The 27,830-nt window shown below is 44.4% G+C and overlaps 1 protein-coding gene across 5 annotated transcripts in view; it reads left to right on the top strand.

The window, feature by feature from the left end:
* MSRA (methionine sulfoxide reductase A) overlaps positions 1-27,830 on the top strand; it is a 376,536-nt gene that overhangs the window by 53,143 nt on the left and 295,563 nt on the right. For 3 of the 5 annotated variants that reach the window (XM_055428054.2, XM_088837820.1, XM_055428052.2), the window contains exon 2: positions 977-1,027. The exons of the other annotated variants lie outside the window; for them this stretch is intronic. In XM_055428054.2, coding sequence (XP_055284029.1) covers positions 977-1,027 — 51 coding nt within the window. The remainder of the gene's footprint in view (positions 1-976; positions 1,028-27,830) is intronic. 5 annotated transcript variants of the gene reach the window in all.

The raw sequence follows: 27,830 nt of genomic DNA, 5'->3' as shown, positions 1-27,830 counted from the left end.
CAAACACCACATTCATCATCTGTAAATTATTTTATGTATAAAATTTTGCCTGGTGTGTTAATCAGGGCAATACTGTAATCACCACATAAAATAGTATTTGTACATTATCATGGGATAGTCATATTTCTTTTTTAACCAAAGTGGTTTCTTTGCATTCTTGCCATTTCTTTTTTTCTCTTTTAATTTCAATAGAGTTGATTTACAATGTTGCGTTAGTTTTTGGTTTACAGCAATGTGATTCAGTTTGTATGTGTGTGTGTATATATATATATATTCTTTTTACGGTTATTTTCCATTATAGGTTGTTACAAGATACTGACTGAGGTCACTGAGCTGTACAGAAGGAACTTGTTGCATTCTTACCGTTTCTGTTTAGGTATTTTCCTTTGGCCACTCTTTTAGGGAAGGTCTGCTGGCAACAAATCTCTTAATTTTCCTTTATCTGAAAATGTCTTGATGCCCCTTTTTTTTCCCGAAGGACATTTTTGCTGGGTATAGAATTCTGGGCCAATAGCTTTGCCCCCACCAGCACTCGAACAATGTATCACTGACTTCTGCCTCTGTGGTTTCTGATGAGAAACTGCTGCCATTCCACTTGTTTTCCATTCTATGTAAGATGTTTCTTTCTCCTGACTTTCACAATCTTTTGCTTTGTCTCTGGTTTTCAAAGAGTGATTATGATGTGTCTTGGCATGGGTTACTTTGGATTTATCCCAGTGTTCGCTTATCTTCTTAAATATGGGGGTTTATGTTTTTGTTTTTTTGCCAGATTTGTAAGGTTTTCGGCCATAATTTCTGAGTCCATTTTTAGGCCTTTCCTCTTCCTCCTTTTCTTCCCGAACTTGAATGATACGAATGATAGACTTTTGTTGTTGTTACGGTCGTCCAGGTGCTTAACACCAGTCATGTTTTTTTTTTAAAGTCTGTTCTGTCTTTATTGTTCATACTGGGTAATTTCTGTTGTTCTTATCTTCAGGTTCACTGATTCTTTCTGCTGTTACCCTCATTCTGCAGTTGAGGCTACCCAGTGAGTTTTAATTTGCATTTTTATCTGCCATTCTTTGCTGAGACTTTCTGTTTTTTCATGTGTTCAATGTGCTTATTGAAACAGTTTTATGATAACTGCTTTAAAATCCTTGTCATAGATAATTTCAGCATCTGTGTCAATTTGGTGTCAGCATCAGTTCACTGTCTTTTCTCGTTTGGGTTGAGATTTTCCTTGTTCTTAGTATGATGAGTGGTCGTGATTGTATCTTGGGTGTTTGGGGTATTATGTTATGAGACTGTGGATCTTACGTAAATCTCTGTTTTAATAGAACTCCTCTGACCCCCCTGGCTGCAGGGAAGAGGAGACACTTCCTCATCACTAGGAGGTGGGGGTGGAAGTCCAGGTTCCTCACTGGCCTTTCTCTGCAGCTGGGGTGGGAAGGGTGCCTTGCTACTGCAGGCGGGGATGAAGTTCAGGTTCCCCTCGGTGATCCTGTTATTCACATTGTTTGTTTTATACTTGGTAAAATAACCTGAACAGACCTGGAGCTGTATACTGCTTAAAATTTTAGCTTGTATTGTTGATGGTACTTATGTTTGATAACTTGTTGAATGATATTTAAATTCTCAAATTAGGAGCAGGGTCCTATCTAATCACTAGCTTTCTTCAGATTGGTATGTGTTTACCATGAGCACATTGAATGAAAGATTTTAAGTGAAGAAATAAGATTATAACTTCTAGTTGATTAACTTTGACCATGTATTAGAAATGATTGTATTTATTTATTCGGCTGTGCTGGGTCTTAGTTACTGCATGGGCTTTCTCTAGTTGAGGTGAGCTGGGACTGCTCTCTAGTTGCGGTGCATGGGCTTCTCATTGCCATGGCTTCTCTTATTGCAGAGCATGGGCTTTCAGAAGTGCAGGCTTCAGTGGTTGTAGCACGTGGGCTCAGTAGTTGTGGCTCCCGGGCTCTAGAGCACAGACTCAATAGTTGTGGTGTATGGGTTTAGTTGCTCCATGGCATGTGGGATCTTCCTGGATCAGCGATTGAACCTGAGTCTCCTGCATTGGCCAGTTTACCACTGAGCCACCAGGGACGTGGTGAACACTTATTTTTAAAAGAAGAAGAAAAGCCTGCTGGTGCACGGTTTCCAATTTTCCTATTAATAACATGCTAGATTTTATCAGACTTCTGTACTTATTTTTAGAAGAGGTCAGTGTGTTAGAAATAGAATAAATGGGTCTGACTGGGTGGCTTTAAAAATTTCAGTGATAAAAATATTTCATTTCATTTACGTACTAACACCTGTGGTTTCAGGCCAATAACACAGATCTTGATGATGATGTGTATGTCTTTAGAGTAATGGATTTTCAGAGTTCTTAATGGTCATCTGAGGTATAGTAATGACAATACTGAATCCCAGGACTAGATCACTTACTAACTAGGTGATCTTGAGAAAATCTCCGGAAATCTGAAGGTTGACTCTTCCTCTCAGAAAAGTGGATGTCACAATATCAAATCAAAAGGTTATTAAGAACATTAATTGGGGCAGTATGACTGAAAGCATATTGAAAGTATTTGTGAAGATGTAGAAGATACACCGAAATCAGATTGATTATATTCTTTGCAACCAAAGATGGAGAAGCTGTATACAGTTAGCGAAAACAAGACCAGGAGCTGACTGTGGCTCAGATCATGAACTCCTTATTGCGAAGTTCAGACTTAAATTGAAGAAAGTAGGGAAAACCACTAGACCATTCAGATATGACCTCAATCAAATCCCTTATGATTATACAGTGGAAGTGAGAAATAGATTTAAGGGACTAGATCTGATTGATAGAGTGCCTGATGAACTCTGGACGGAGGTTCGTGACATTGTACAGGAGACAGGGACCAAGACCATCCCCATGGAAAAGAAATGCAAAAGAGCGAAATGGCTGTCTGAGGAGGCCTTGCAAATAGCTGTGAAAAGAAGAGAGGCGAAAAGCAAAGGAGAAAAGGAAAGATATAAGCATCTGAATGCAGAGTTCCAAAGAATAGCAAGGAGAGATAAGAAAGCCTTCCTCAGTGATCAATGCAAAGAAATAGAGGAAAAACAACAGAATAGGAAAAACAAGAGAGCTCTTCAAGAAAATTAGAGATTCCAAGGGAACATTTCATGCAAAGATGGGCTCAATAAAGGACAGAAATGGTATGGACCTAACAGAAGCAGAAGATATTAAAAAGAGGTGGCAGGAATACACAGAAGAACTGTACAAAAAAGATCTTCACGACCAAGATAGTCACGATAACGTGATCACTGACCTAGAGCCAGACATCTTGGAATGTGAAGTCAAGTGGGCCTTAGAAAGCATCACTACTAACAAAGCTAGTGGAGGTGATGGAATTCCAGTTGAGCTATTTCAAGCCTTGAAAGATGATGCTGTGAAAGTGCTGCACTAAATATGCCAGCAGATTTGGAAAACTCAGCAGTGGCCACAGGACTGGAAGAGGTCAGTCTTCATTCCAATCCCAAAGAAAGGCAATGCCAAAGAATGTTCAAACTACCGCACAATTGCACTCATCTCACACGCTAGTAAAGTCATGCTCAAAATTCTCCAAGCCAGGCTTCAGCAGTATATAAACCGTGAACTCCCAGATGTTCAAGCAGGTTTTAGAAAAGGCAGAGGCACCAGAGATCAAATTGCCAACATCCGCTGGATCATGGAGAAAGCAAGAGAGTTTCAGAAAAACATCTATTTCTGCTTTATTGACTATGCCAAAGCCTTTGACTGTGTCGATCACGATAAACTGTGGAACATTCTGAAAAAGATGGGAATCCCAGACCACCTGACCTGCCTCTTGAGAAACCTGTATGCAGGTCAGGAAGCAACTGTTAGAACTGGACATGGAACAACAGACTGGTTCCAAATAGGAAAAGATGTACGTCAAGGTTGTATATTGTCACCTTGCTTATTTAACTTATATGCAGAGTACATCATGAGGAACGCTGGGCTGGAAGAAGCACAAGCTGGAATCAAGATTGCCGGGAGAAATATCAATAACCTCAGATATGCAGATGACACTACCCTTATGGCAGAAAGTGAAGAGGAACTCAAAAGCCTCTTGATGAAAGTGAAAGAGGAGAGTGAAAAGGTTGGCTTGAAGCTCAACATTCAGAAAACAAAGATCATGGCATCTGGTCCCATCACTTCATGGGAAATAGATGGAAAAACAGTGGAAACAGTGTCAGACTTTGTTTTTTTGGGCTCCCAAATCACTGCAGATGCTGATTGCAGCCATGAAATTAAAAGACGCTTGCTCCTTGGAAGGAAAGTTATGACCAACCTTGATAGTATATTAAAAAGCAGAGACATTACTTTGCCAACCAAGGTCCGTCTAGTCAAGGCAATGGTTTTTCCCGTGGTCATGTATGGATGTGAGAGTTGGACTGTGAAGAAGGCTGACCGCCGAAGAATCGATGCTTTTGAACTGTGGTGTTGGAGAAGACTCCTGAGAGTCCCTTATACTGCAAGGAGATCCAACCAGTCCATTCTAGAGGAGATCAATCCTGGATGTTCATTGGAGGGACTGATGCTAAAGCTGAAACTCCAATACTTTGGCCACCTCATGCGACGAGTTGACTCACTGGAAAAGACTCTGATGCTGGGAAAGGTTGGGGGCGGGAGGAGAAGGGGACGACGGAGAATGAGATGGCTGGATGGCATCACCGACTCTGTGGACATGACTTTGAGTGAACTCCGGGAGTTGGTGATGGACAGGGAGGCCTGGCGTGCTGTGATTCATGGGGTCGCGGAGAGTCGGACACGACTGAGCGACTGAACTGAACTGAACTGAACTGAGAAGATACAGACATATGAGAACTCTGATGCCCTCTGCAGCAATGTTATCTGGTACATGTGCTTTGGGGAATAACCTGGCAATATTGAGTCATTGGGTGTCTCTGATGACTCAGTAAAGAGTCTTCCTGCAATGCGGGAGACCTGGGTTCAATCCCTGGTTTGAAAAGATCCCTGGAGAAGGAAATGGCAACCCACTCCAGTATTGTCTAGAAAATCTCATGGACAGAGGATCCTGGTGGGCTACTACAGTCCATGGGGTCACAAAGAATTGGACACGACTGAATGACTAACACTTATACTTGTAGTGAGTAATTTGACATATTTGGCAACACAGCCCCATTTGTAGATAATTCCCCTAGAGATCACAAATATGTGTAGAAGGCAAGTGCAAGTTGGCCGTGATAGCACAGTCAGCACAAGACAAAAAATTAAATGTCCGTCAACAGAAGAAAGGATAAACAGAAAAAAGGGTAAAGTCATTTATATACATTTAAAATTATGTAAAACAATAGATACACTGTTTATGGCTATCTATGTGTATGTGCGGGCCATGTCACTTCATTCGTGTCCGACTCTTTGTGACCCTGTGGACCATAGTCTGCCAGGCTCCTCTGTTCATGGGATTCTCTAGGGAAGAATACTGGAGTGGGTTGCCATTTCCTTCTCTGGGGGTCTTCCTGACCCAGAGATTGAACCTATGTCTTCTGTATTGGCAGGCGGATTCTTTCCCACTGAGCCACCTTATGACTGTTGGGAAGTGTTAGTTTGCTATTTGCAGAGCCTCCTAAGCCCACCAGTAAGACAGGCATGTTGCTGTTGAATCAGCAGCTTCACCAGAGAGGGGCTCTCAGACCCTTAGCAAGAATGTTCTGTTGATCTGCTTACACTGATTTCTATACAGTGAATAATCTCGGTGCAATAAGCACTTTCTCTTTTCCCGCACCAGTCCTCTTGCTAACAAAATAACTTAATTGAGAAATTCAAACTGTTGGGGCAAGGGGGACTGAGTCGTGGCAGAGGCTTCTTGTGTATCTTTTGTGGTGCAATCAAGTAGCACTTATTCCCCGGCTCTCCGCAGCCATCCCGCCTAAACAAAACCTACCTAATCTCCCAAATCACTTTGCAAAACAAAAGAACACACAGAAGGTCCCGAACCCGGAAGTCTGGGGGAGGTTTCTGGGTGTTGTGTGTGAGGCACGCCCTCTCCTTTCCCAGCTCCTTGCAATTTAAGTGGAACTGACTGGAGATTGTGTGTGTTTTAAAATCTGCGTGTGGATATGTGCTCCCAGAGAAAACTTAAATATTTAGACCATTGGGCATTGCTGTCTGTTGGATGCTAGTTTGTACATAACCAAGGGTAACACTCTAGATAGAAATTAGCAACTGCTAGAAGAGTGGACTTTTGCCTAGAAAATCCCATGGATGGAGGAGCCTGGTAGGCTGCAGTCCGTGGGGTCGCTAGGGGTCGGACACGACTGAGCGACTTCACTTTCACTTTTCACTTTCACACATTGGAGAAGGAAATGGCAGCCCACTCCAGTGTTCTTGCCTGGAGAATCCCAGGGACGGGGGAGCCTGGTGGGCTTCCGTCTATGGGGTCACACAGAGTCGGAACGACTGAAGTGACTTAGCAGCAGCAGCAGCAGAAGAGTGGACTTGCAGATCCAACCAAACCTTAAAGCAAGCCTGGTGGCCTGCACTTGGCATCCTTCCTTTTTTTTCCCCTTTCTTTCAGTTTTCTTGCGATAATAACTGATACACAGCACGGCATCAGTTTAAGGTACACAGCATAATGATTTGACATAAAAACATCATGAAATGATGACCACAGTAAGTTTAGTGAACACCCACAACCTCATACAGATAAAACATGGAAGAGAAAAAAAGCTTTCTCTTGTGATAAGAACTCTTAGGATTTACTCTCCGAACAACTTTCACGTGTAACATTGGCTGAGGCTTAGTTGCTGAGCCATGTCTGACTCTTTGCGATCCCCTGGACTGTAGCCCAGCAGGCTCCTCTGTCCATGGGAATTCTCCAGGCAAGAATACTGGAGTGGGTTGCCATGCCCTCCTTCAGGGGATCCTCCCAGCCCAGGGATCAAACCCAGGTCTCCCTCATTGCAGGCGGATTATTTATGGTCTGAGTCACTAGGGAAGCCCATATGTAACATCAGTTCAGTTCAGTCTCTCAGTCGTGTCTGACTCTGCTACCCGGTGGACTGCAGCATGCCAGGCCTCCCTGTCCATCACCAACTCCCAGAGTTTAATCAAACTCATGTCCATTGAGTCAGTAATGTCATCCAACCATCGATCCTCTGTCATCCCCTTTTCCTCTCACCTTCGATCTTTCCCAGCATCAGAGTCTTTTCAAATGAATCAGCTCTTCGCATCTGGTGGCCAAAGTATTGGAGTTTCAGCTTCAGCATCAGTCCTTCCAATGAACATTCAGGACTGATTTCTTTAGGATGGATTGGGTTGGATCTCCTTGCAGTCCAAGGGACTCTCAAGAATCTTCTCCAACACCACAGTTCAAAAGCATCAGTCCTTCGGTGCTCAGGTTTTTATAGTCCAACTCTCACTTCCATACATGACTACGGGCAAAACCATAGCCTTGACTAGACAGTCTTTTGTTGACAAAGTAATGTCTCTGCTTTTTAATATGCTGTCTAGGTTGGTTATAACTTTCCTTCCAAGGAGTAGTTCAGTTCAGTCGCTCAGTCGTGTCCGACTCTTTGCAACCCCATGAATCACAGCACGCCAGGCCTCCCTGTCCATCACCAACTCCCAGAGTTCACTCAAACTCATGTCCATTGAGTCAGTGATGCCATCCAGCCATCTCATTCTCTGTCATCCCCGTCTCCTCCCACCCCCAATCCCGCCCAGCATCAGACTCTTTTCCAGTGAGTCAACTCATCGCATGAGGTGGCCAAAGTATTGGAGTTTCAGCTTTAGCATCAGTCCTTCCAATGAACACCCAGGACTGATCTCCTTTAGAATGGACTGGTTGGATCTCCTTGCAGTCCAAGGGACTCTCAAGAGTCTTCTCCAGCACCACAGTTCAAAAGCATCAATTCTTCGGCGATCAGCTTTCTTCACAGTCCAACTCTCACATCCATACATCACCACGGGAAAAACCATAGCCTTGATTAGACGGACCTTTGTTGGCAAAGTAATATCTCTGCTTTTTAATATGCTATCTAGGTTGGTCATAACTTTCCTTCCAAGGAGTAAGCGTCTTTTAATTTCATGGCTGCAGTCAGCATCTGCAGTGATTTTGGAGCCCCAAAAAATAAAGTCTGACACTGTTTCCACTGTTTCCCCATCTATTTCCCATGAAGTGATGGGACCAGATGCCATGATCTTCGTTTTCTGAATGTTGAGCTTCAAGCCAACCTTTTCACTCTCCTCTTTCACTTTCATCAAGAGGCTTTTTAGTTCCTCTTCACTTTCTGCCATAAGGGTGGTGTCATCTGCATATCTGAGGTTATTGATATTTCTCCCGGCAATCTTGATTCCAGCTTGTGCTTCTTCCAGCCCAGCGTTCCTCATGATGTACTCTGCATATAAGTTAAATAAGCAGGATGACAATATACAACCCTGACATACTCCTTTTCCTATTTGGAACCAGTCTGTTGTTCCATGTCCAGTTCTAACAGTTGCTTCCTGACCTGCATACAGGTTTCTCAAGAGGCAGGTCAGGTGGTCTGGTATTCCCATCTCTTTTAGAATGTTCCACAGTTTATTGTGATCCACACAGCCAAAGGCTTTGACAAGGAGTAAACGTCTTTTAATTTCTTGGCTGCAATCACCATCTGCAGTGATTTTGGAGCCCAAAAAATAGTCAGCCACTGTTTCCGCTGTTTCTCCATCTATTTGACATGACGTGATGGGACTGGATGCCGTGATCTTAGTTTTCTGAATGTTGAGCTTTAAGCCAACTTTTTCACTCTCCTCTTTCACTTTCATCAAGAGACTCTTTAGTTCTTCTTCACTTTCTGCCATAGGAGTGGTGTCATCTGCATATCTGAGGTTATTGATATTTCTCCCAGCAGTCTTGATTCCAGCTTGTACTTCATGCAGCCCAGCGTTTATCATGTACTCTGCATATAAATTAAATAAGCAATGTACAGCCTTGACATACTCCTTTTCCTATTTGGAACCAGTCTGTTGTTCCATGTCCAGTTCTAACTGTTGCTTCTTGACCTGCATACAGATTTCTCAGGAGGCAGAAAAGGTGGTTTGGTATTTCTATCAGTTGAAGAATTTTCCACAGCTTGTTGTGATCCACACAGTCAAAGACTTTGGCATAGTCAGTAAAGCAGATGTATTTCTGGAACTCTGTGGCTTTTTCAGTGATCCAGTGGATGTTGGTAATTTGATCTCTGGTTCCTCTGCCTTTTCTAAAACCAGATTGAACATCTGGAAGTTCACGGCATTGTTGAAGCCTGGCTTGGAGAATTTTGAGCATTACTTTGCTAGTGTGTGAGATGAGTGCCATTGTGCAGTAGTTTGAGCATTCTTTGGCATTGCCTTTCTTAGGGATTGGAATGAAAACTGGTGTTTTCCAGTCCTGTGGCCACTGGTGACTTTTCCAAATTTGCTGGCATATTGAGTACAGCACTTTCACAGCATCATCTTTGAGGATTTGAAATAGCTCAACTGGAATTCCATCACCTCCACTAGCTTTGTTCGTAGTGATGCTTCTTAAGGCCCACTTGACTTCACATTCCAGGATGTCTGGCTCTAGGTGAGTGATCATGCCATCGTGATATCTGGGTTGTGAAGATCTTTTTTGTACAGTTCTTCTGTGTATTCTTGCCACCGCTTCTTAATACCTTCTGCTTCTCTTAGGTCCATACCATTTCTGTCCTTTATCGAGCCCATCTTTGCATGAAATATTCCCTTGGTATCTCTAATTTTCTTGAAGAGATCTCTAGTCTTTCCCTTTCTATTGTTTCCCTCTATTTTTTTGCACTGATCACTGAGGAAGGCTTTCTTATCTCTCCTTGTTATTCTTTGGAACTCTGCATTCAAATGGGTGTGTCTTTCCGTTTCTCCTTTGTAACATATGTAATATACATATGTTACATACCATATGTAACATACAATGGTGTTAATTATATTTAGCATGTTGTATGTCACATCCCTAGGACTTATAACTGGAAGCTTGTACTTTGGACTGCCTTCATCCAGCCCCCCTCCCCCCATCACCTCCCCATACCCACAAATCTATTCTCTGTTTCTGTAATCGATCGGTTGTTTTTATAATTGACCTACACCATTGTGTTAGTTCCTGGTGCACAGTATAGTGATTTGATATTTCTATGCATTTTCTTTATTTTTTTTAAAGATTTGTTTTTTTTTTTTTAATGTGGACTATTTTCAAAATTTTTATTGAATTTGTTATAGTATTGCTTCTGGTTTATGTTTTTGAGTTTTTTGGCCCCTAGATATGTGGGATGTGAGTTTCCCAACCAGTGATTGAACCCATACCCCCAGCATTGGAAGGCAAAGTCTTATCCATTGGACTGCCAGAGAAGTCCCATTTCTATACATTTTAAATTTATCACCACCAGACTCGCGTTTCTTAAGGGCAGTGGCCACATGCTTTGGTCAATGCATGTTTGCCTTAATGAAAGTGTTAGTCCTTCAGTTGTGTCCAACACTTTGTGACCCCATGGACTGTTGCCTGCCAGGCTACTCTGTCAATGGAATTCTCCAGGCAAGAATAGTGGAGTGGGTATCTTCCCAACCCACTTTTTCTTCAAGAAAATTAGAGACACCAAGGGATCGAGCCCGGGTCTCCTGCTCTGCAGGCAGATTCCTTACCATCTGAGCCGCCTTATCGTACTTGTTGAGGTTACTTAGTGCAGTGAATGAGGGTCCTGACAGCACAGAGGAAACCAGCTGAGTGTCCTCTCCTTGGCTGTGCTTGTACATTTCTTCTTTCTTCCATTTATTGAATTCTTCCCTGGAATCAGCCGGCAGGGAGAGTCACCATCCCTGTATTACCCCTCCACTGTTTAGAAGTTTTGGGAGACCTTTAATAGAGAAAATGTGAAAGTTATGATTACCCTTTGTTTAGTCACAAAGCTTGTTTTCTCTGTATCTGCAGCCTAAGTAATTGCAACAGCATGAGACACACACATAGTACATCCAGCAAACACATCTCAAGGTGAGCAGATTGAGGTGCAGAGAGGTGAAGTGCCTGACCTAGTTAATGACAGCACTGCTTCCCTGCAGCTCAGTTGGTAAGGAGTCCGCCTGCAATGCGGGAGACCCGGGTTCGATTCCTGGGTCGGGAAGATCCCCTGCAGAAGGAAATGGCAACCCACTGCAGTATTCTTGCCTGGAGAATCCCACGGACAGAGGAACCTGGCAGGCTACAGTTCGTGGGGTTGCAAGAGTCGGACACGACTTAGTGACATGATAGAGCGACACCACCAGGGCTCTATCAAGTCTTCTGCCTCTAGAATCTCTTATTCATTCCATTACTTGGCTTTTGTTCACTCTGTGAGGGGGTCACTTGGAGGAGAGTAAGTTGCTACTTTTATATTAGGTCTTCCCCTTGGACTGTGTACTGAGGTTAAGCCTCTGCCTTTCATTTATCCATTCAGGCACTCAATTCATCATTCATTTAATATCTGAGTGTCTATTAGAGCCAAGTGTTGAGGATGCAGTAGTGGATAGAACATAAGCAGTCTCTGCCCTCATGGAGCCTGTAGTGAAGCGGAGGAGAAAAGACCACAAAAAAGTCAGTTCAAATGTAATGTCAGGTATGACAGGTGAAGAAGGGCCTGTTTAAAAAGTCTTCTTTCCCTCTTCAAATAAAGAGAGAATCATTAATATCCATGTACTTTAAAGAACATGGACCTCTTTGACTGTAAGACTCTTCTGCTTTTTTAAAATACGACATTGAATATAAATCCATAAAATTAACAAAGACTCCAGAGTTTTAGAATCCTGGAGGTCAGTAAATCTGCCTCCTTGTAGCCAGAGCAATGGGAATCTCCTTTCTTAGCCTGCTTAGAGTCTCTGGGCTGTAGTTTCTGTGCTAAACAGCACCCAGCAGAGAGGTGCATGATGAATTGTTTTGTGTGTCTCTGGCTCAGAATCTTCTCCTCACTTAATCGTCTATCCAGATTCCTTTTAATGCTTTGGAATCACAAACTGGTGCAAGTGACCTTTGTTTGGCTATTTCTGGATGTGTGTTAGGAAAAGGAAAAAAAAAAAAACCCACAAAAACCCAACATGCAGTTTAAATAAAGAAAAATGTGTTTTACTTCCAAGAGAGCTTTTGCCATTTTCTTAATGCTTATTCTTCTTCGGAGAGCTTATTATTGAACAGAGTGTGACAGTAGTTTGCCACGGTGGATGTGTCTTGTCCGGGCCAGGGGATGAATTAGAGCACTGATAAAGGCCAGAGGAGCAGGCAGAACTGCACCTAAATTACCCCCAGATAGTTTCCAAGCTATTCTACTTTTTAAAAGACCTCCAGAGAGCATCCCTAATCACCTCTAGTTTCCCTTTTCTGTGTTTAATAACTTGAGCTGTCAAGAACATCTTCCTCGTATTTAACCCAGTTTTCCCTTGCCACAGTTCAATCCCATTTCTCTTGTTGTCCTTGGTGGTGACAGAATAGCAGGTCATTATCTTCTTGATAGTATCCTTAATGTTCTTGAAAGGCATCAGGGCATTTTCCCTAAGCCTGCACCTCTCCCAGTGAAATAAACACTCCTGTTTCCCCCTGTCCATCTCCCCCTCCTCCAGGGTCCTATTTGAAAGTATGATCTCTGACATTTTGCTCTTAAGTATCTGGTCAGAATAGGCACATTCATTGGTTCGCTGCCTCACACCTAGAAGGAGGGACCAGAATGTTTCTTGCCCCTCCTGTTCTTTCTGATAGTCTATGGGTTGTGCCTGCTGGTTTCTCTTTCCACAAAAATGTTTTCTTCTGATGACTGTTTTGGTCTATTTTGGATTTCCACTGACTTCATCCTCAGGATGATATGGTGCGTCAGTAAAGTTGGCGTTAGCCTGTTACTGGTGCTCTCCTCCTTCTCGATTCAGTTTTTTTTTTTTTTTTAATTTTAGATTAAAAAAAGTTTAATTGTGTGGCTCTGCTGTGTAGCATGGAGACCTTAGTTCCCCAATCAGGGATTGCAGCCTTGCCCCTTGCACTGGGAGCTTGGAGTCCTAACCACTGGCCTGTCAGGGAAGTCTCCTGATGCAGTTTGTAGATGCTGCAAGGGAAGTTGGAACATAGGAACTTTGCTCTGTAAGTGATGAGTGAAGATGTCCTTCCCGTCAGATTCTGTATGATCCTTACGAGGAAAGTGAGATTCACATCTCCCCAGCACTCACCAGAAATGCCCGACCTGTTTGAAACAGATTTCATGACTGTTGGTTGGTTGCCGAATGAGTTACTGGGGAACGGCCTTCATTTTGTTGTTTTAGGTTTCTGTCTCCTTGCCCCTTCTACCCAAACATAAAAGCAGCTTCTGGCCTTTGCCTGCCTGCCGGTGGAGGCAGCGTCCCACTTCAGCTGCCAGGCCTTTAGCAGATGAAATAAAAATCTATTTATAACCGGCCTCTGGTGGAGCTCCTCCCCACCTGTGCTAGCGCACCATCAGCAGGTGTCCTGAGCAGATGGAGAAGGGTTTTCAGTTTTTCAGTTCAATTAGATCAGCTCTCCAGGTTCAGACCAGCACACCCTCTTCCTCACTTCGTTACTTCCTCCTGGCGTTAAAATCGTTGAGCATTGCAAATACAAATTAAGACCAAGAGGTGAATGTGGTGCCTGCCTTTAGCACAAGTTCTTTAACAGAGGGACCATATTTGACATCAGATGAAAAATCAGTTTTAACCAGTTTCTACCTACTGTTCAGTTTTATCATTCTTTAAATTAATAGTTGGAGTGCTAAAATGCTGGCGTATAAATGCTGTCTTTTTTCTTATGATGTACCTTTAGCCTTTGAAATTAACCCATTTTAAAATACACTGTTTTTGAGGCAACAGTTTGTCTCTGTTAGTTCAGTGGATCTTACAGAGAATTTTAATGAGACGCTGAAGACACTGATTTCAGGAGGCTCTTCTGATACCTTGTTTCATTGACAGCTGACTTGTCCAGGATCCTGATTCCATGCTAGCCTACAGTCGCCACCAGTTTGCATGGTGACCCTACCCGGCTCTGGGTTTTACTGTCACCAGCCGTGAAAGATAGGTTGCCACAGTTTCTGGCTTTATACGTAGGTCCTTTCTACTTACTATGCTCGCCCCCAGCAGGTTGTATGCCCTTTTGTTCCCAAGACCCCAGATTTCAGTTTATCCCTGGCTCTCAGATATGAGGCTTTACTGACTGCCTTGTTCAACAGAATTTACTGAGCTCCTGCCCAGGGCTGTGACATGGCCTCCAGTGAGGCCCTTTGTTGGCCTCATTTTGCTCCCTGAGCACCATCAAAATTATGTCGTTAATATCCATTGGAATCTGGGGTTAAGCAAGCAAGACCTATTTCACGATAGGGATCTTAGTTCCCTGACCAGGGATTGAACCCACGCCCCTGGCTTTGGAAGCACCGAGTTTTAACCACTGGACCACCAGGAAAGTTCCTTACTCAGTTCTTAATTATTTCTGGGTGAGATTTTCAAGGATATGCAGTGTCCAGATGTGTGGCCCCTTCTCTAGCCTCTCTCCCCTTTTACTGCCTATTAAGACTGTGGTAACGGGGACGACAGAGTGAGATGGCTGGATGGCATCACCGACTCGATGGACATGAGTTTGAGTGAACTCCGGGAGTTGGTGATGGACAGGGAGGCCTGGTGTGCTGTGATTCATGGGGTCGCAAAGAGTCGGACACTACTGAGCGACTGAACTGAGCTGAACTGAACTGAAAGACTCCACCTGCACTGCTTGGGTTCGATCCCTGAGTTGGGAAGATCCTCTGGTGGAGGGCATGGCAACCCACTCTGGTGTTCTTGCCTGGAGTGTCCTGTGGACAGAGGAGCCTGGTGGGCTGCAATCCATGGGGACATGACTGAGCGACTACACAGCACAAGGTTTGTATTGGCGATGTTGGAGCTGAAAAGAGATTCATATGAGTCATTCTCACTGCTGGCTAGAAGTGAGGTGAGGAGTTTAGTTAGGAGAAGCTATAAGAACAAGAGCCACCACTTCTCATCTGTCATTCTGATGAAGTGCATCTGAAGATTCCCTGTGGTTGTTTTAATGGGAGCTCATATTTGGGTGACAATTGAAATGTTGTCTGGCAAAATCACTTCCCTGATCCTTCCACATTCTTTGCAGGACCTGAATGACTGTCTTGGTTTCCCAATAGCGATCTTGCTTTCTCCCAGCCTGGCTGACCCATGCGATCTTGGGTTATTCTACTGAGCTGTGCTGCTGTGATCTTTTCTTCCTGTACTTTCATCTGCTGATCCTCCTTCTGCCTCTTGGGGTCGTACAGAACAGAATCAAATCCCAACACGTGTGCAGCCTTTCACATCTTTGGAAAATGTCCCTCTGTATGTACCATTTATACACGGCATGATGTAGTTACATGGCTTTCCTCTCACCTGCTCTGGTTCAGCTGTCAGCTACCTCTTTATTATGGAGTGGCCTCAGGAGAGCGGCATCTCATCCAGGTGCAGTGTGACAAGTGCCAGGAAGTCTAGGCCATCACTGTGCTATTTAGAGGTTAAGCGAGTCTGGTGGCTTCCTGTTTGTTTGGTTTGACTGGACAGAGCCTTGTCTCCCCCAGCAGGACAGCAGGGTTTCTGCTGTGTGCAGCACCAGGTGGGGTGTTTCTGGACTGTTATAGATTCACTCTGATCGTCTGGGCCTGGCTTACTGTCACTCCTGGGTGCCCCCTCTGTGGCTGTGTGTTTGTGGTATGTGAATGCATGGTGGACAGTGTCACATGGGCACTGAATGACAAATTTGGGGCTGTCTGAAATGCCAGTGTGGCCTGTGAAAGTGACTCTCCCTCATACCCCCGGCTCCTACCTTCTTTAGAGGGCCACTCCACTCTGTCTCCCTCCCACAGGACCTCTAATCTCATCTCCTTTTAAAGACGTTGTAAAAGTCCACACAGTAGGATGCTAGGCTCTCAAAGTATGTAAATTAGATCCCCAGATAAACTCTGTTTGTGATTGATTTGTCTGCCTTTTCTCTTGTAGTGAGTAGAACTGTCACCAGGAGGGACCATCAGACAAGTTTTGAGGGGATTGTTTTCTCCATAGCATTGACGTATCATGCCTTGTTTCCAAGGGGAAAGCTATGTGATTGGGTTGAAAGTGTCTGAATGTGGGAACGTTCGGTCTCTCCAGAAGTCCCTGGCACATGACAGGTACTCAGTTTGTGTTTGTTAAATGAATGAATGAGGCGGGTGGCCATCCTGTGGCCACCATTGTTTCAGAAGCTGTCGTGCCACAAGAGCACTAGAATTTCCTCTCCTGATACATCCTCAGCTGGTGACCATACTTGGTGGGCTCTAGGATAAGGATCTCTCAGATCTATTGATATGTCAAATCCCTAGGCTGTCTTAGGTGAAACCATCTTGCTCTCAGACAAACAGTTGCCTCATGTAGATTCAGCCATACTTAATTTATGACAAATAATATTCCTTCAACGGATTCTTTTTTGAGTATTTACCATCTCATATGTAGATGAAACATAACTCTAGCCAAACTCCCAATTAAAACTCTTTGAAGGATTCACTAAAATAGATATGAATACCAAATGGAAATAATACATGCATGAGAATACCCAGGATATGTTTGGAGAAAAAAATATATATATTTGGGGACAAAAATGGTGAAAACTTACATCAGTTCAGTGAAGTTCAGTCGCTCAGTTGTGTCCGACTCTTTGCGACCCCGTGAATCACAGCTCGCCAGGCCTCCCTGTCCATCACCAACTCCTGGAGTTCACTCAAACCCACCTCCATCGAATCGCTGATGCCATCCAGCCATCTCATTCTCTGTCGTCCCCTTCTCCTCCTGCTCCCAATCCCTCCCAGCATCACAATCTTTTCCAGTGAGTCAACTCTTCACATGAGGTGGCCAAAGTATTGGAGCTTCAGCTTCAGCATCAGTCCTTCCAATGAACACCCAGGACTTATGTCCTTTAGAATGGACTGGTTGGATCTCCTTGCAGTCCAAGGGACTCTCAAGAGTCTTCTCCAACACTACAGTTCAAAATCATCAATTCTTCGGTAATCAGCTTTCTTCACAGTCCAGCTCTCACATCCATACATGACCACTGAAAAACCATAGCCTTGATTAGATGGACCTTTGTTGGCAAAGTAATGTCTCTGCTTTTTAATATGCTATCTGCTACTGCTGCTACTGCTAAGTCACTTCAGTCGTGTCCGACTCTGTGTGACCCCACAGACGGAAGCCCACCAGGCTCCCCCGTCCCTGGGAATCTCCAGGCAAGAACACTGGAGTGGGCTGCCATTTCCTTCTCCAATGTGTGAAAAGTGAAAGTGAAGTCACTCACTCGAGTCCGACCCTTAGCGACCCCATGGACTGCAGCCTACCAGGCTCCTCCATCCGTGGCATTTTCTAGGCAAGAGTACTGGAGTGGCTTGCCATTGCCTTCTCCGAATATGCTATCTAGGTTGGTCATAACTTTCCTTCCAAGGAGTAAGCGTCTTTTAATTTCCTGGCTGCAGTCAGCATCTGCAGTGATTTTGGAGCCCCCCAAAATAAAGTCTGACACTGTTTCCACTGTTTCCCCATCTATTTCCCATGAAGTGATGGGACCAGATACCATCATCTTAGTTTTCTGAATGTTGAGCTTCAAGCCAACTTTTTCACTCTCCTCTTTCACTTTCATCAAGAGGCTTTTGAGTTCCTCTTCACTTTCTGCCATAAGGGTGGTGTCATCTGCATATCTGAGGTTATTGATATTTCTCCCGTCAATCTTGATTCCAGCTTGTGCTTCTTCCAGCCCAGCGTTCCTCATGATGTACTCTGCATATAAGTTAAATAAGCAGGGTGACAATATACAACCTTGACGTACTCCTTTTCCTATTTGGAACCAGTCTGTTGTTCCATGTCCATTTCTAACTGTTGCTTCCTGATTATGCAGTGGAAGTGCGAAATAGATTTAAGGGTCTAGATCTGATAGATAGAGTGCCTGATGAACTCTGGACGGAGGTTCGTGAAATTGTGCAGGAGACAGGGACCAAGACCATCCCCATGGAAAAGAAATGCAAAAAAGCAAAGTGGCTGTCTGAGGAGGCCTTACAAATAGCTGTGAAAAGAAGAGACGCGAAAAGCAAAGGAGAAAAGGAAAGATATAAGCATCTGAATGCAGAGTTCCAAAGAATAGCAAGGAGAGATAAGAAAGCCTTCCTCAGTGATCAGTGCAAAGAAATAGAGGAAAACAACAGAATAGGAAAGACAAGATATCTCTTCAAGAAAATTAGAGATTCCAAGGGAACATTTCATGCAAAATGGGCTCGATAAAGGACAGAAATTGTATGGATCTAACAGAAGCAGCGGAGAAGGCAATGGCAAGCCACTCCAGTACTCTTGCCTAGAAAATCACATGGACAGAGGAGCCTGATGGGCTGCAGTCCATGGGGTCGCTACTAGTCGGACACGACTGAGCAACTTCACTTTCACTTGTCACTTTCACACATTGGAGAAGGAAATGGCAACCCACTCCAGTGTTCTTGCCTGGAGAATCCCAGGGACGGCGGAGCCTGGTGGGCTGCCGTCTATGGGGTCGCACAGAGTCGGACACGACTGAAGTGACTTAGCAGCAGTAGCAGCAGCAACAGAAGCAGAAGATATTAAGAAGCGGTGGCAAGAATACACAGAAGAACTGTACAAAAAAGATCTTCACGACCCAGATATCACGATGGCATGATCACTCACCTAGAGCCAGACATCCTGGAATGTGAAGTCAAGTGGGCCTTAGGAAGCATCACTACGAACAAAGCTAGTGGAGGTGATGGAATTCCAGTTGAGCTATTTCAAATCCTCAAAGATGATGCTGTGAAAGTGCTATACTCAATATGCCAGCAAATTTGGAAAACTCGCCAGTGGCCACAGGACTGGAAAACATCAGTTTTCATTCCAATCCCTAAGAAAGGCAATGCCAAAGAATGCTCAAACTACTGCACAATGGCACTCATCTCACACACTAGCAAAGTAATGCTCAAAATTCTCCAAGCCAGGCTTCAACAATATGTGAACCGTGAACTTCCAGATGTTCAATCTGGTTTTAGAAAAGGCAGAGGCACCAGAGATCAAATTGCCAACATCCGCTGGATCATGGAGAAAGCAAGAGAGTTCCAGAAAAACATCTATTTCTGCTTCATTGACTATGCCAAAGCCTTTGACTGTGTGGATCACAATAAACTGTGGAAAATTCTTTAAGAGATGGGAATACCAGACCACCTGACCTGCCTCTTGAGAAAACTTACCTACCAGTTATTAAATCATGTTATAAAGTTAGTTTTTTATTGTAAGACTAAGATGAGATTACATCATCAGAAGTGAAAGGATGGTTGATTTCATAAGTGGTGTTTGGGCAACTATATTAAAAAAGTAAAGTTATGCCCCAGCCTCAAACCTTATAGCCAAATCAGTTCGAGATAGGTTAAAATATGTGGGGAAAAACATGTCCATAGAACATTAGAAGAGAAACTTTGGCAGTTGGGTGTGGGCTAGATTTTGTGGAATGGTGGGGAGACCAGAGATACAGGGAAGAAGGTCACGTGAGGACACTCGGGGAAGTTCGGTCATGCTAGAAGGAGGCCATGCAGAGATGGAGGTAGGCGTTGATGTGATGCAGCTGCATACTGGGGAGCTCCAAGGGTTGCCAGGACTCACCAGAAGCTAGGAAACCTCAAAGGAAGAACCCTTGCCTACAGCCTGCAGGAGGAGCATGGCCCTGCTGTACCCTAATTGTAAACTTCAGGCCTCCAGAACTATGAGAGAATGAATTTGTTTCCACCTCCAAATTTGTGGTAATTTGTTACTGCAGCCCTGGGAAATGAATACAGTGATGAATCAGATTTGATTTGATGGAGGGAGTAGTCAGAAACATTACTGAAGAGATTAAGACCAGAAGCTGTGTTTGATTATTCAATTCTCGGGTAGATAAGAAGTACAGTTTCATGGTTAAGGCGGCCTCACAGATCCTCGTGATGGATCTGAAGAGTCGGGACTGGCCCCAGAGGGGCAGGAACTTTCTCTTAGTCACCAGTTTCCCAGCATTTAGAACAGTTAGAACAGAATGTAGGTGATACTCAGTGACTCTTTAATGAATGAATTAATAAATGGAAGATATGCCAAAGTACAATGTGTCCGTTTTTAAAGCAACGAAGACCCTGATTTGATTAACAATGAGGCTGTGGGGGACGGCAGGGCCAGAATAGCTGTAGTTCCTATAGATCCTCCGTGCTTCTTTAATGTGTAACCAGTGGTGACAAGAGGAGGAGGAGGTGTCACTTCAGACCTAGAGCCCCTGCTGTGATCCAGTGCTGCTGGAGTAGTAGCCTGGTTCCCTGCTGTTGGACACGTGGCTTGAAGCTGTGTGTCCGAGAAGGAAAGAACCATCCTTGCAACCAATGACATCAAAACCTAAGTTAGATTACAGTCTTAATGTACCAAAGAGTAGTTCACTGATTTCACATATTGAGTAAAAATGTATTCACTTGACACGTGTTACTGAGCACTTACTGCCTTCTGAGTAATGTGCTGTACTCTAGGGTACAGAGATCAAAACTATAGTCCCTGCTCTTAAGGCATCTGCAGGATTTGGGAGACTACAGGTCAGACAAGTAAACAAATAATTTTAATCCAGTGTGGTAACATGTCATTGTTAAAAGCCTGGGATTATAACATTGTTCCATAGTTTATTGTGATTCACACATTCAAAGGCTTTGGCATAGTCAATGAAGCAGAAATAGATGTTTTTCTGGAACTCTCTTGCTTTCTCCATGATCCACCGGATGTTGGCAATTTGATCTCTGGTGCCTCTGCCTTTTCTAAAACCTGCTTAAACATCTGGAAGTTGACGGTTCACATATTGCTGAAGCCGCACCTGACCTTCCTCTTGAGAAACGTGTATGCAGGTCAGGAAGCAACAGTTAGAACTGGACATGGAACAACAGACTGGTTCCAAATAGGAAAAGGAGTACGTCAAGGTTGTATATTGTCACCCTGCTTATTTAATTTATATGCAGAGTACATCATGAGAAACGCTGGGCTGGAAGAAGCACAAGCTGGAATCAAGATTGCTGGGAGAAATATCAATAACCTCAGATATGCAGATGACACCACCCTTATGGCAGAAAGTGAAGAGGACCTCAAAGGCCTCTTGATGAAAGTGAAAGAGGAGAGTGAAAAGTTTGGCTTGAAGCTCAACATTCAGAAAACGAAGATCATGGCATCTGGTCCCATCACTTCATGGGAAATAGATGGGGAAACAGTGGAAGCAGTGTCAGACTTTATTATTTTGGGCTCCAAAATCACTGCAGATGCTGACTGCAGCCATGAAATTAAAAGACGCTTACTCCTTGGAAGGAAAGTTATGACCAACCTAGATAGCATATTCAAAAGCAGAGACATTACTTTGCCAACAAAGGTCCGTCTAGTCAAGGCTATGGTTTTTCCCGTGGTCATGTATGGATGTGAGAGTTGGACTGTGAAGAAAGCTGATCGCCGAAGAATTGATGCTTTTGAACTGTGGTGCTGGAGAAGAGTCTTGAGAGTCTCTTGGACTGCAAGGAGATCCAACCAGTCCATTGTAAAGGAGATCAATCCTGGGTGTTCATTGGAAGGACTGATGCTAAAGCTGAAACTGCAATACTTTGGCTACCTCATGCGACGAGTTGACTCACTGAAAAAGAGTCTGATGCTGGGCGGGATTGGGGGTGGGAGGAGACGGGGATGACAGAGAATGAGATGGCTGGATGGCATCACCAACTCGATGGACATGAGTTTGAGTGAGCTCCGGGAGTTGGTGATGGACAGGGAGGCCTGGCGTGCTGTGATTCATGGGGTTGCAAAGAGACTTGACTGAGCGACTGAACTGAACTGAACTGATAACATTGTTATTAAGTCTGTGCCAAGGTACAACTAGGCATCTTAGAGTTCAGAAGAGATTCAGTTCTATTTGGACTGTATATGAGGGAAAGGCTTGGACACTGGCAACGTGACTGGTCCATTTACCTCATGGAATAACATGAGGGGTGCTGAAAACACACACTTGGCCCCTGCCAAAGCTCTGGCCGCATAAGGCCTCAAATTGTAAAATTGTACCTTGGACAGTTATTTCTTCATCTTGTGCTTTCCAGGAGGCCTTTTTCAGAACGCAGATTCTTCTTGAGGACTTTGTGAGGCATTCTAACTAGGCATTCCTGCTTGGTTGGGAATTGATTTCCCAAGTTGGTTTTGAAGGGAAGAGCCAATGATGAAGGATGGAACACTGGATGAGCCTAGAGAGAGGATGTTCCCTGGGCCCAGAGAGAGCACTGGACATTGAAGGATTTAAGAACTGCCAGGGAGGAGAGGAGAGTGCCTGGAAGGGGCCTCAAAGAAAGTCTGCAAAATCCACTGCCTCCCCTTCGGCCGGCTCGGCCTGGCTTTCTTTTCCAGCACCCTGGACAGCTGCAGTGCGCATAGAAGCGGGAGCATGGGCTGCCCTATCCTGTGAGTAAGTGTAAACTCATGCCTCTTCTCTTTCTTCTCTTCTCAGCCAGGAGAAAGGGTATTAGAATGAGTCTTAGTTATTGGGACCATGTCTTTTATTAATCCAGTAGAGTGTCTTGTATGCATGGATAGTCAAATATTGCCATTGTGAATAAAATCAACATCTGTGCTTGCCCTTTTGTCTTCAGATCGAGCGAATATGTTTCAGGCTTTTTGGTGATAGCTGTGACTGTTACTTGCTAGTATTAAAATATTTTAAATTTTGATACCTTGGAGTCCCTTTGCTCTGATGAACCAGTTAGAAATGTTGTCAGAGAAAACCTGAATTTGCTCTCATTTTCAGTCATGAATGAATCTCTGATTGCTGTGATGAAGAAAAATCTCAGGTCCTGACTTCCTTGCTTGAATTCACACAAATGTGACATTCCATCTTGATCAGGAGATACCAAAGGCTGAACATAAACAAAAACATGTGAGCACTTCATCACTCAGAGGAGAAGTTTAATTTTCATCAGTCAGGAAAGACACAGACATCAAATCAAAGGTGCTTACAGTGTTTTAGTAGAAGTTTCTGGTGATTTTGTTTTTACTGGGTTTTAACTGTTGCCCCAGGCTAAGTTGGTTGACAGATTTGAGCTTTAACTCTAGCTTTTCTTGTCCCTCACTCCTGCATTGGAGGCAGGGTTTTCTTCCTTTGTCTGTGTAGCCTTGGCAGGTATAATCTGTTACTGCTGTCTATCCTTGATAATCTGTCACTGCTGTCTATCCTTGATTATTCGAAAGACTTTAGAAATAATGACTCTTTTGTCCATTCATTCAGTGAAAAAACAGACTGAGTGTAAGCCATGAGTAGTGAACTATGGGAAATGATAAGAAGAAACAAAAGTATGTAAATCATGGGCCCAGCAGTGTGTAAAGGACGCTGGTGACACAAATAATCACCGAAGGCATAGACTTACCTCACGTGGTTTATAATCTCACTAAGGAAATACCATAGGCCTTACCATCTCTTTTCAGAGACCCTCAATGGCTCTCCGTTTTCCCCATGATCCAGTCCAGACTCTTCTGATGAGTCCTTCCAGTTCTCTATGATCTCACCCCCAGCCATCTTGATATGCTCTCTTCCTCCCGAGCTTCTCCCTACCCTGTGCTTGGTCTTTCCACCCTTCCCCCAGATTCCGTGATCTTCCCTACCCTTGTGCCTCTGAACCTTCTACTTTCATTGCTTAGACTACCCTTTTTTATTTTCACGAGCTGGTAAACGTCTGCACATTCTTTAAAACCAGCTCCTCTGTTCTTCTTTTGTGAAACTTCTAATTTCTGTCTCTCCCTCCCATGGCAGACTTGGTCACTGGGCTTGTCTCTAGAACGTGTGGGATGTAGAACCACTTTAGGTAGACGTCTTTGGTGCCCAGAATATTGGAAGGCAGCCATCCTCAGCTTTCCTGGCTCAGCCCAGGCTGGTTTGCTCTCCTCTGAAGAGAATCACAGTCTTTATGAAGGCAGATCCTGGAGACCCTTGAGGAGAATATCCTGTTACAGAGACCCCTGGAACCTTCTGTGGGTGTAGAAGACCCAGAGTGTGCCTTGTAGCTCTCGTACATTGGCTTATAGTTCGTGGTTTGTGTCTTCACAAGCCCTCTCCGAGAACAGGGAGTGCATTACAGCCATTAACTCCATGCAGATCCATTGTCCTGGGTATTGTTTCCGGTGTGTTTTAATACTGCTGTATAATTTGTCCACAAAATACATGTTTTCATAATAAAATTATGAATGGGTGTCTGTTGAAGGAAAAAGACTTCTGATGGTCAAGATGGTGGCAGGACACTCCTGGAGCCTGTTGTTTAGGTTCTCATTGGTCACCATCCTTCGCTTTTCCAGGAGGGAGTGAAGGCCATTCGGCTAACGTGCTTTTCTGTTGCAGCCTTGGAGAATGGTGATTCATCCTACACTTGGGAGTGGTCTGCAGAAGGCTGAATGATTGAAGTGTGGAGTTACTAGCATAGAAAAGCAGGCATGACAAGGTATTTTCATATGTATTTGGGTCTCTGATAAGCGCTCACGTTACTGAGATAATTGATGCATAGCCTTGCCCTTTTGGAGAGCAACGCATTCAAAGAACGGAGTGAAAAGGTGTTGAGTGCTCTCACAGGATCTTGTGCTTGATTCTCGGCAAGTCCCAGGCTGTCAGTGATGATTGGCCTTAGGGGTAGGACAGGAGAAGTGGTTGAGGGGACGACTTCCCAGAATTCGGGCCTGGAGTAGAATGCCGAGAACAGTAGATGCTTGCAGGGAACTCTCTGCAGAGTGGGCCAGAGGACTGTCTTGGTCAGAGTCCTGGTATAAAGACACTCACGGCAGACAACTGGAGAAAGCCGAAGAGGGTACCATTTACCCGTTTGTAGGCAGGGTGACTAAAAGAAACCAACAAGGGCTGGTGGAGTGCCCAGGAACTAGCAACAGCTTTACCGCTTCTAGACCCAAAGGGGCAAGAGGAGGGAGCAATGAAGAGAATGCAACTGGGGTTGTTGGACAGGTTACCCTACAGGAATGTGGCCTTCAGAAGGGGAACACAACCACTGCCAAATTCTGGCCTGGCAGGGAGAGACAGGGGAATACACTCAGCCAATCTCTGTGCTGTCCGACCTCCCAGCAGTGTCTCCCATTGGCCAAACTCAGCTAGAAGCTAGAGATTAAGGGAGCCCATTGATGCATAGTCAGTGCAGGACATGAACAGGGTAGAGAAGAGTGGAGAACTGTTCTGGAAAATCGAACAGAATATCTGGCAGAGGAACTTATTTGACATACATGAACATAGCATTCAGCAACACTGAGGCTCTGCTCACAATTGACACAATGAATCTGTAGTTGCACAGACTGTAAAGAGGAAGGAGATGGGCATTTCAGTGGGTGAGCAAGGCGAGCTCTCTTGTCACCTGAAGAGATGCCACACTGAGACCTGTAGCCTGCCAGTCGGTTTCTGACCCTAGCACTATGAAACATGTACAGAGAGGTAGTGACACCAAAGGTTAAGGACTCACCTTTTTATTCATAGCTCAGTCACACCAGAAATGCATCTACAACTTTTTGAATAGAGAAGGCTGAGCGCCAAAGAATTGATGCTTTCAAACTGTGGTGCTGCAGAAGACTCTCGCGTCCCTTGGATAGCAAAGAGATGAAACCAGTCAATCCTAAAGGAAATCAACCCTGAGTATGCACTGGAAGGACTGATGCTAAAGCTTCAATCCTTTGGCCACCTGATGCGAAGAGCTGACTCACTGGAAAAGACCCTGATGCTGGGAAAGATTGTGGGCAGGAGGAGAAGGGGACGACAGAGGATGAGATGGTTGGATGGCATCATCGACTCTATGGACATGACTTTGAGCAAAGTCTGGGAGATAGTGAAAGACAGGGAAGCCTGGCTTGCTGCAATCCATGGGGTTGCAAAGGGTTGGACACACCTGAGTGCCCGAACAACAACAACAACCTCAGTTCAGTACATGTCAATTTAATTCAATTCCATTCAAAACATTTGCTCAGCATCTCTGATTTCCTTCAAACCCATGCTAGATCTGCTCAGGAGAACGCATAGAACCTTTCCTCAAGGAGTCAGACTACAGTAGGGGAGATGATAATGTAGACAGATTGTACAAATAAAGCATGATAAATATAAAACAGGACAGCAGAACCTTGACTGATACCTGCATAAGAGACTCACTGTATTCATTCATAAGCCTTATTCTCTCTTCAAGTATTGTGACTGGTGTATTACTCGACAGATGCTTTTAGCTGGTAGCCAGTATCTTCGTGTATCTGTGCACTTCACTAATTTGTGTGCTTTACGAAGAGTCTGCTGTGTTTGGTCCCAAACTTTTTTATGTCACTTGTACTTGTTATGACATTTAAGTAATTTAATTACTTATTAGGCAAGTCAGCAAAATATAGATGCAAAAAAGCCTTTAATTTGCATTAAATTAAGTAAAAAATCTTGGATAAACTTAACAAACATTAGTCTCTTAAGAAAAATTCTGTTGAAATACGTGTGGGTAAGACAGCACCTCATCTCTTGAACTTGGCAGCCAGGATGATTGTGACAAAGATAAACGTGTTGATAGTGGGCACAGTTAAGATAGTACCTTTTGGGGTTTCTAGATTTTTATGTGAGGTAGGAGTGGGCAGTGAAATGAGGGCATGGGGACTTGAGGAGAGTGAGGAAACTTTGAAATGAATTACGTGGACTGTGACAGAAGGAGCTCTTTGGGGGCATATGGAAAGGCGGCAGTGATGTCTTCCTGAGGCTGGAGACCGTCACTTTGTCAGAGCACCGACCTGAGTGACCACGTGACCTCCTCTCGCAGCGCCCAGGAACGGGCGTCGAAGTGGAGAAATAGATGCCTATAGCTATCCAGGTGTGGGTTGTGGAGTGGTCATGTCAGAAGTTTCAATGGGAAAGAGGGGTCGACGTTGAGGCAAGCAGTGATGTAAGCCTTTTGTTGGGAGCTGCCGTCTTCCAGTAACTCTCAAAAATGACAGCTGCAAAGGGAAAGAGGGGGCACCTCCAGGCTTTTTAGAAAACTGGAGCTGCCCGCTTGGCAGCATACATCTGTGTCAGGAAGGGGAATGACTGCTCTTCAAAAAGGACTGGCCCACAGCTGTGACCACGGAAAAACCAGGAGAGGCTGCGGTGTACCCACCACGCAGCATTGGTGTAAACAGACACGTTAAAGGCAAGGTTATTGCCAAGATGTTAATATACACGTTGAGCATATTAAGTGTCCTGAGAGCCAAGCGAGCGTCATGAGATGCTTGAAAGACGATGACCAGGAAAAGGAGGAAACCAGAGTTCAGCTAAAGCACCAACCTCCTCTGTTCAGAGAAGCATGGTTTGTGAGAACTGAGGGGGAGGAGCCTGAGCTGCTGGAACCTGCCCCCCATGAATGCCTGGCTTGATAGGTATGCATTCAGAAGGACTTCTGGTCATTTAAAAAAGTGATCTAGATGATGAATTGTGAAGTACAATCTTATGAGGAATGAACTGGCTCCAGAGGACATGGTGGGGCCAAGGGGATGGAACGCTCGATGAGGTTACAGCGCGCGTGATGAGAGGGGAAGTTCTGGCGTCTGGGATTGCAGAGAAGGAGGGATTTCTGGTCTGGCTGTGGCTGTGGGTGACACGGATGGTATAAGTGAAGTGGCAGTGATGGCCGGCGGAACTGAAGTCATCCAGAAACCAAGAGGCAAGGGAGTTTCAATGCATTCTTTGCAGATATTGAGAGCACCTCAAGTGACGCCAGGATCTGGCATGGAGAGGTGGATGGGGAAACAG

Source organism: Moschus berezovskii, chromosome 7 (genome assembly GCF_049115385.1).
Source record: "Moschus berezovskii isolate FMDL1 chromosome 7, NW_MosBer_1.0, whole genome shotgun sequence".
Lineage (NCBI taxonomy): Eukaryota > Metazoa > Chordata > Mammalia > Artiodactyla > Moschidae > Moschus > Moschus berezovskii.
The sequence above is the reverse complement of the archived record's forward strand: the minus strand, read 5'-3'. Positions and strand labels throughout refer to the sequence as shown.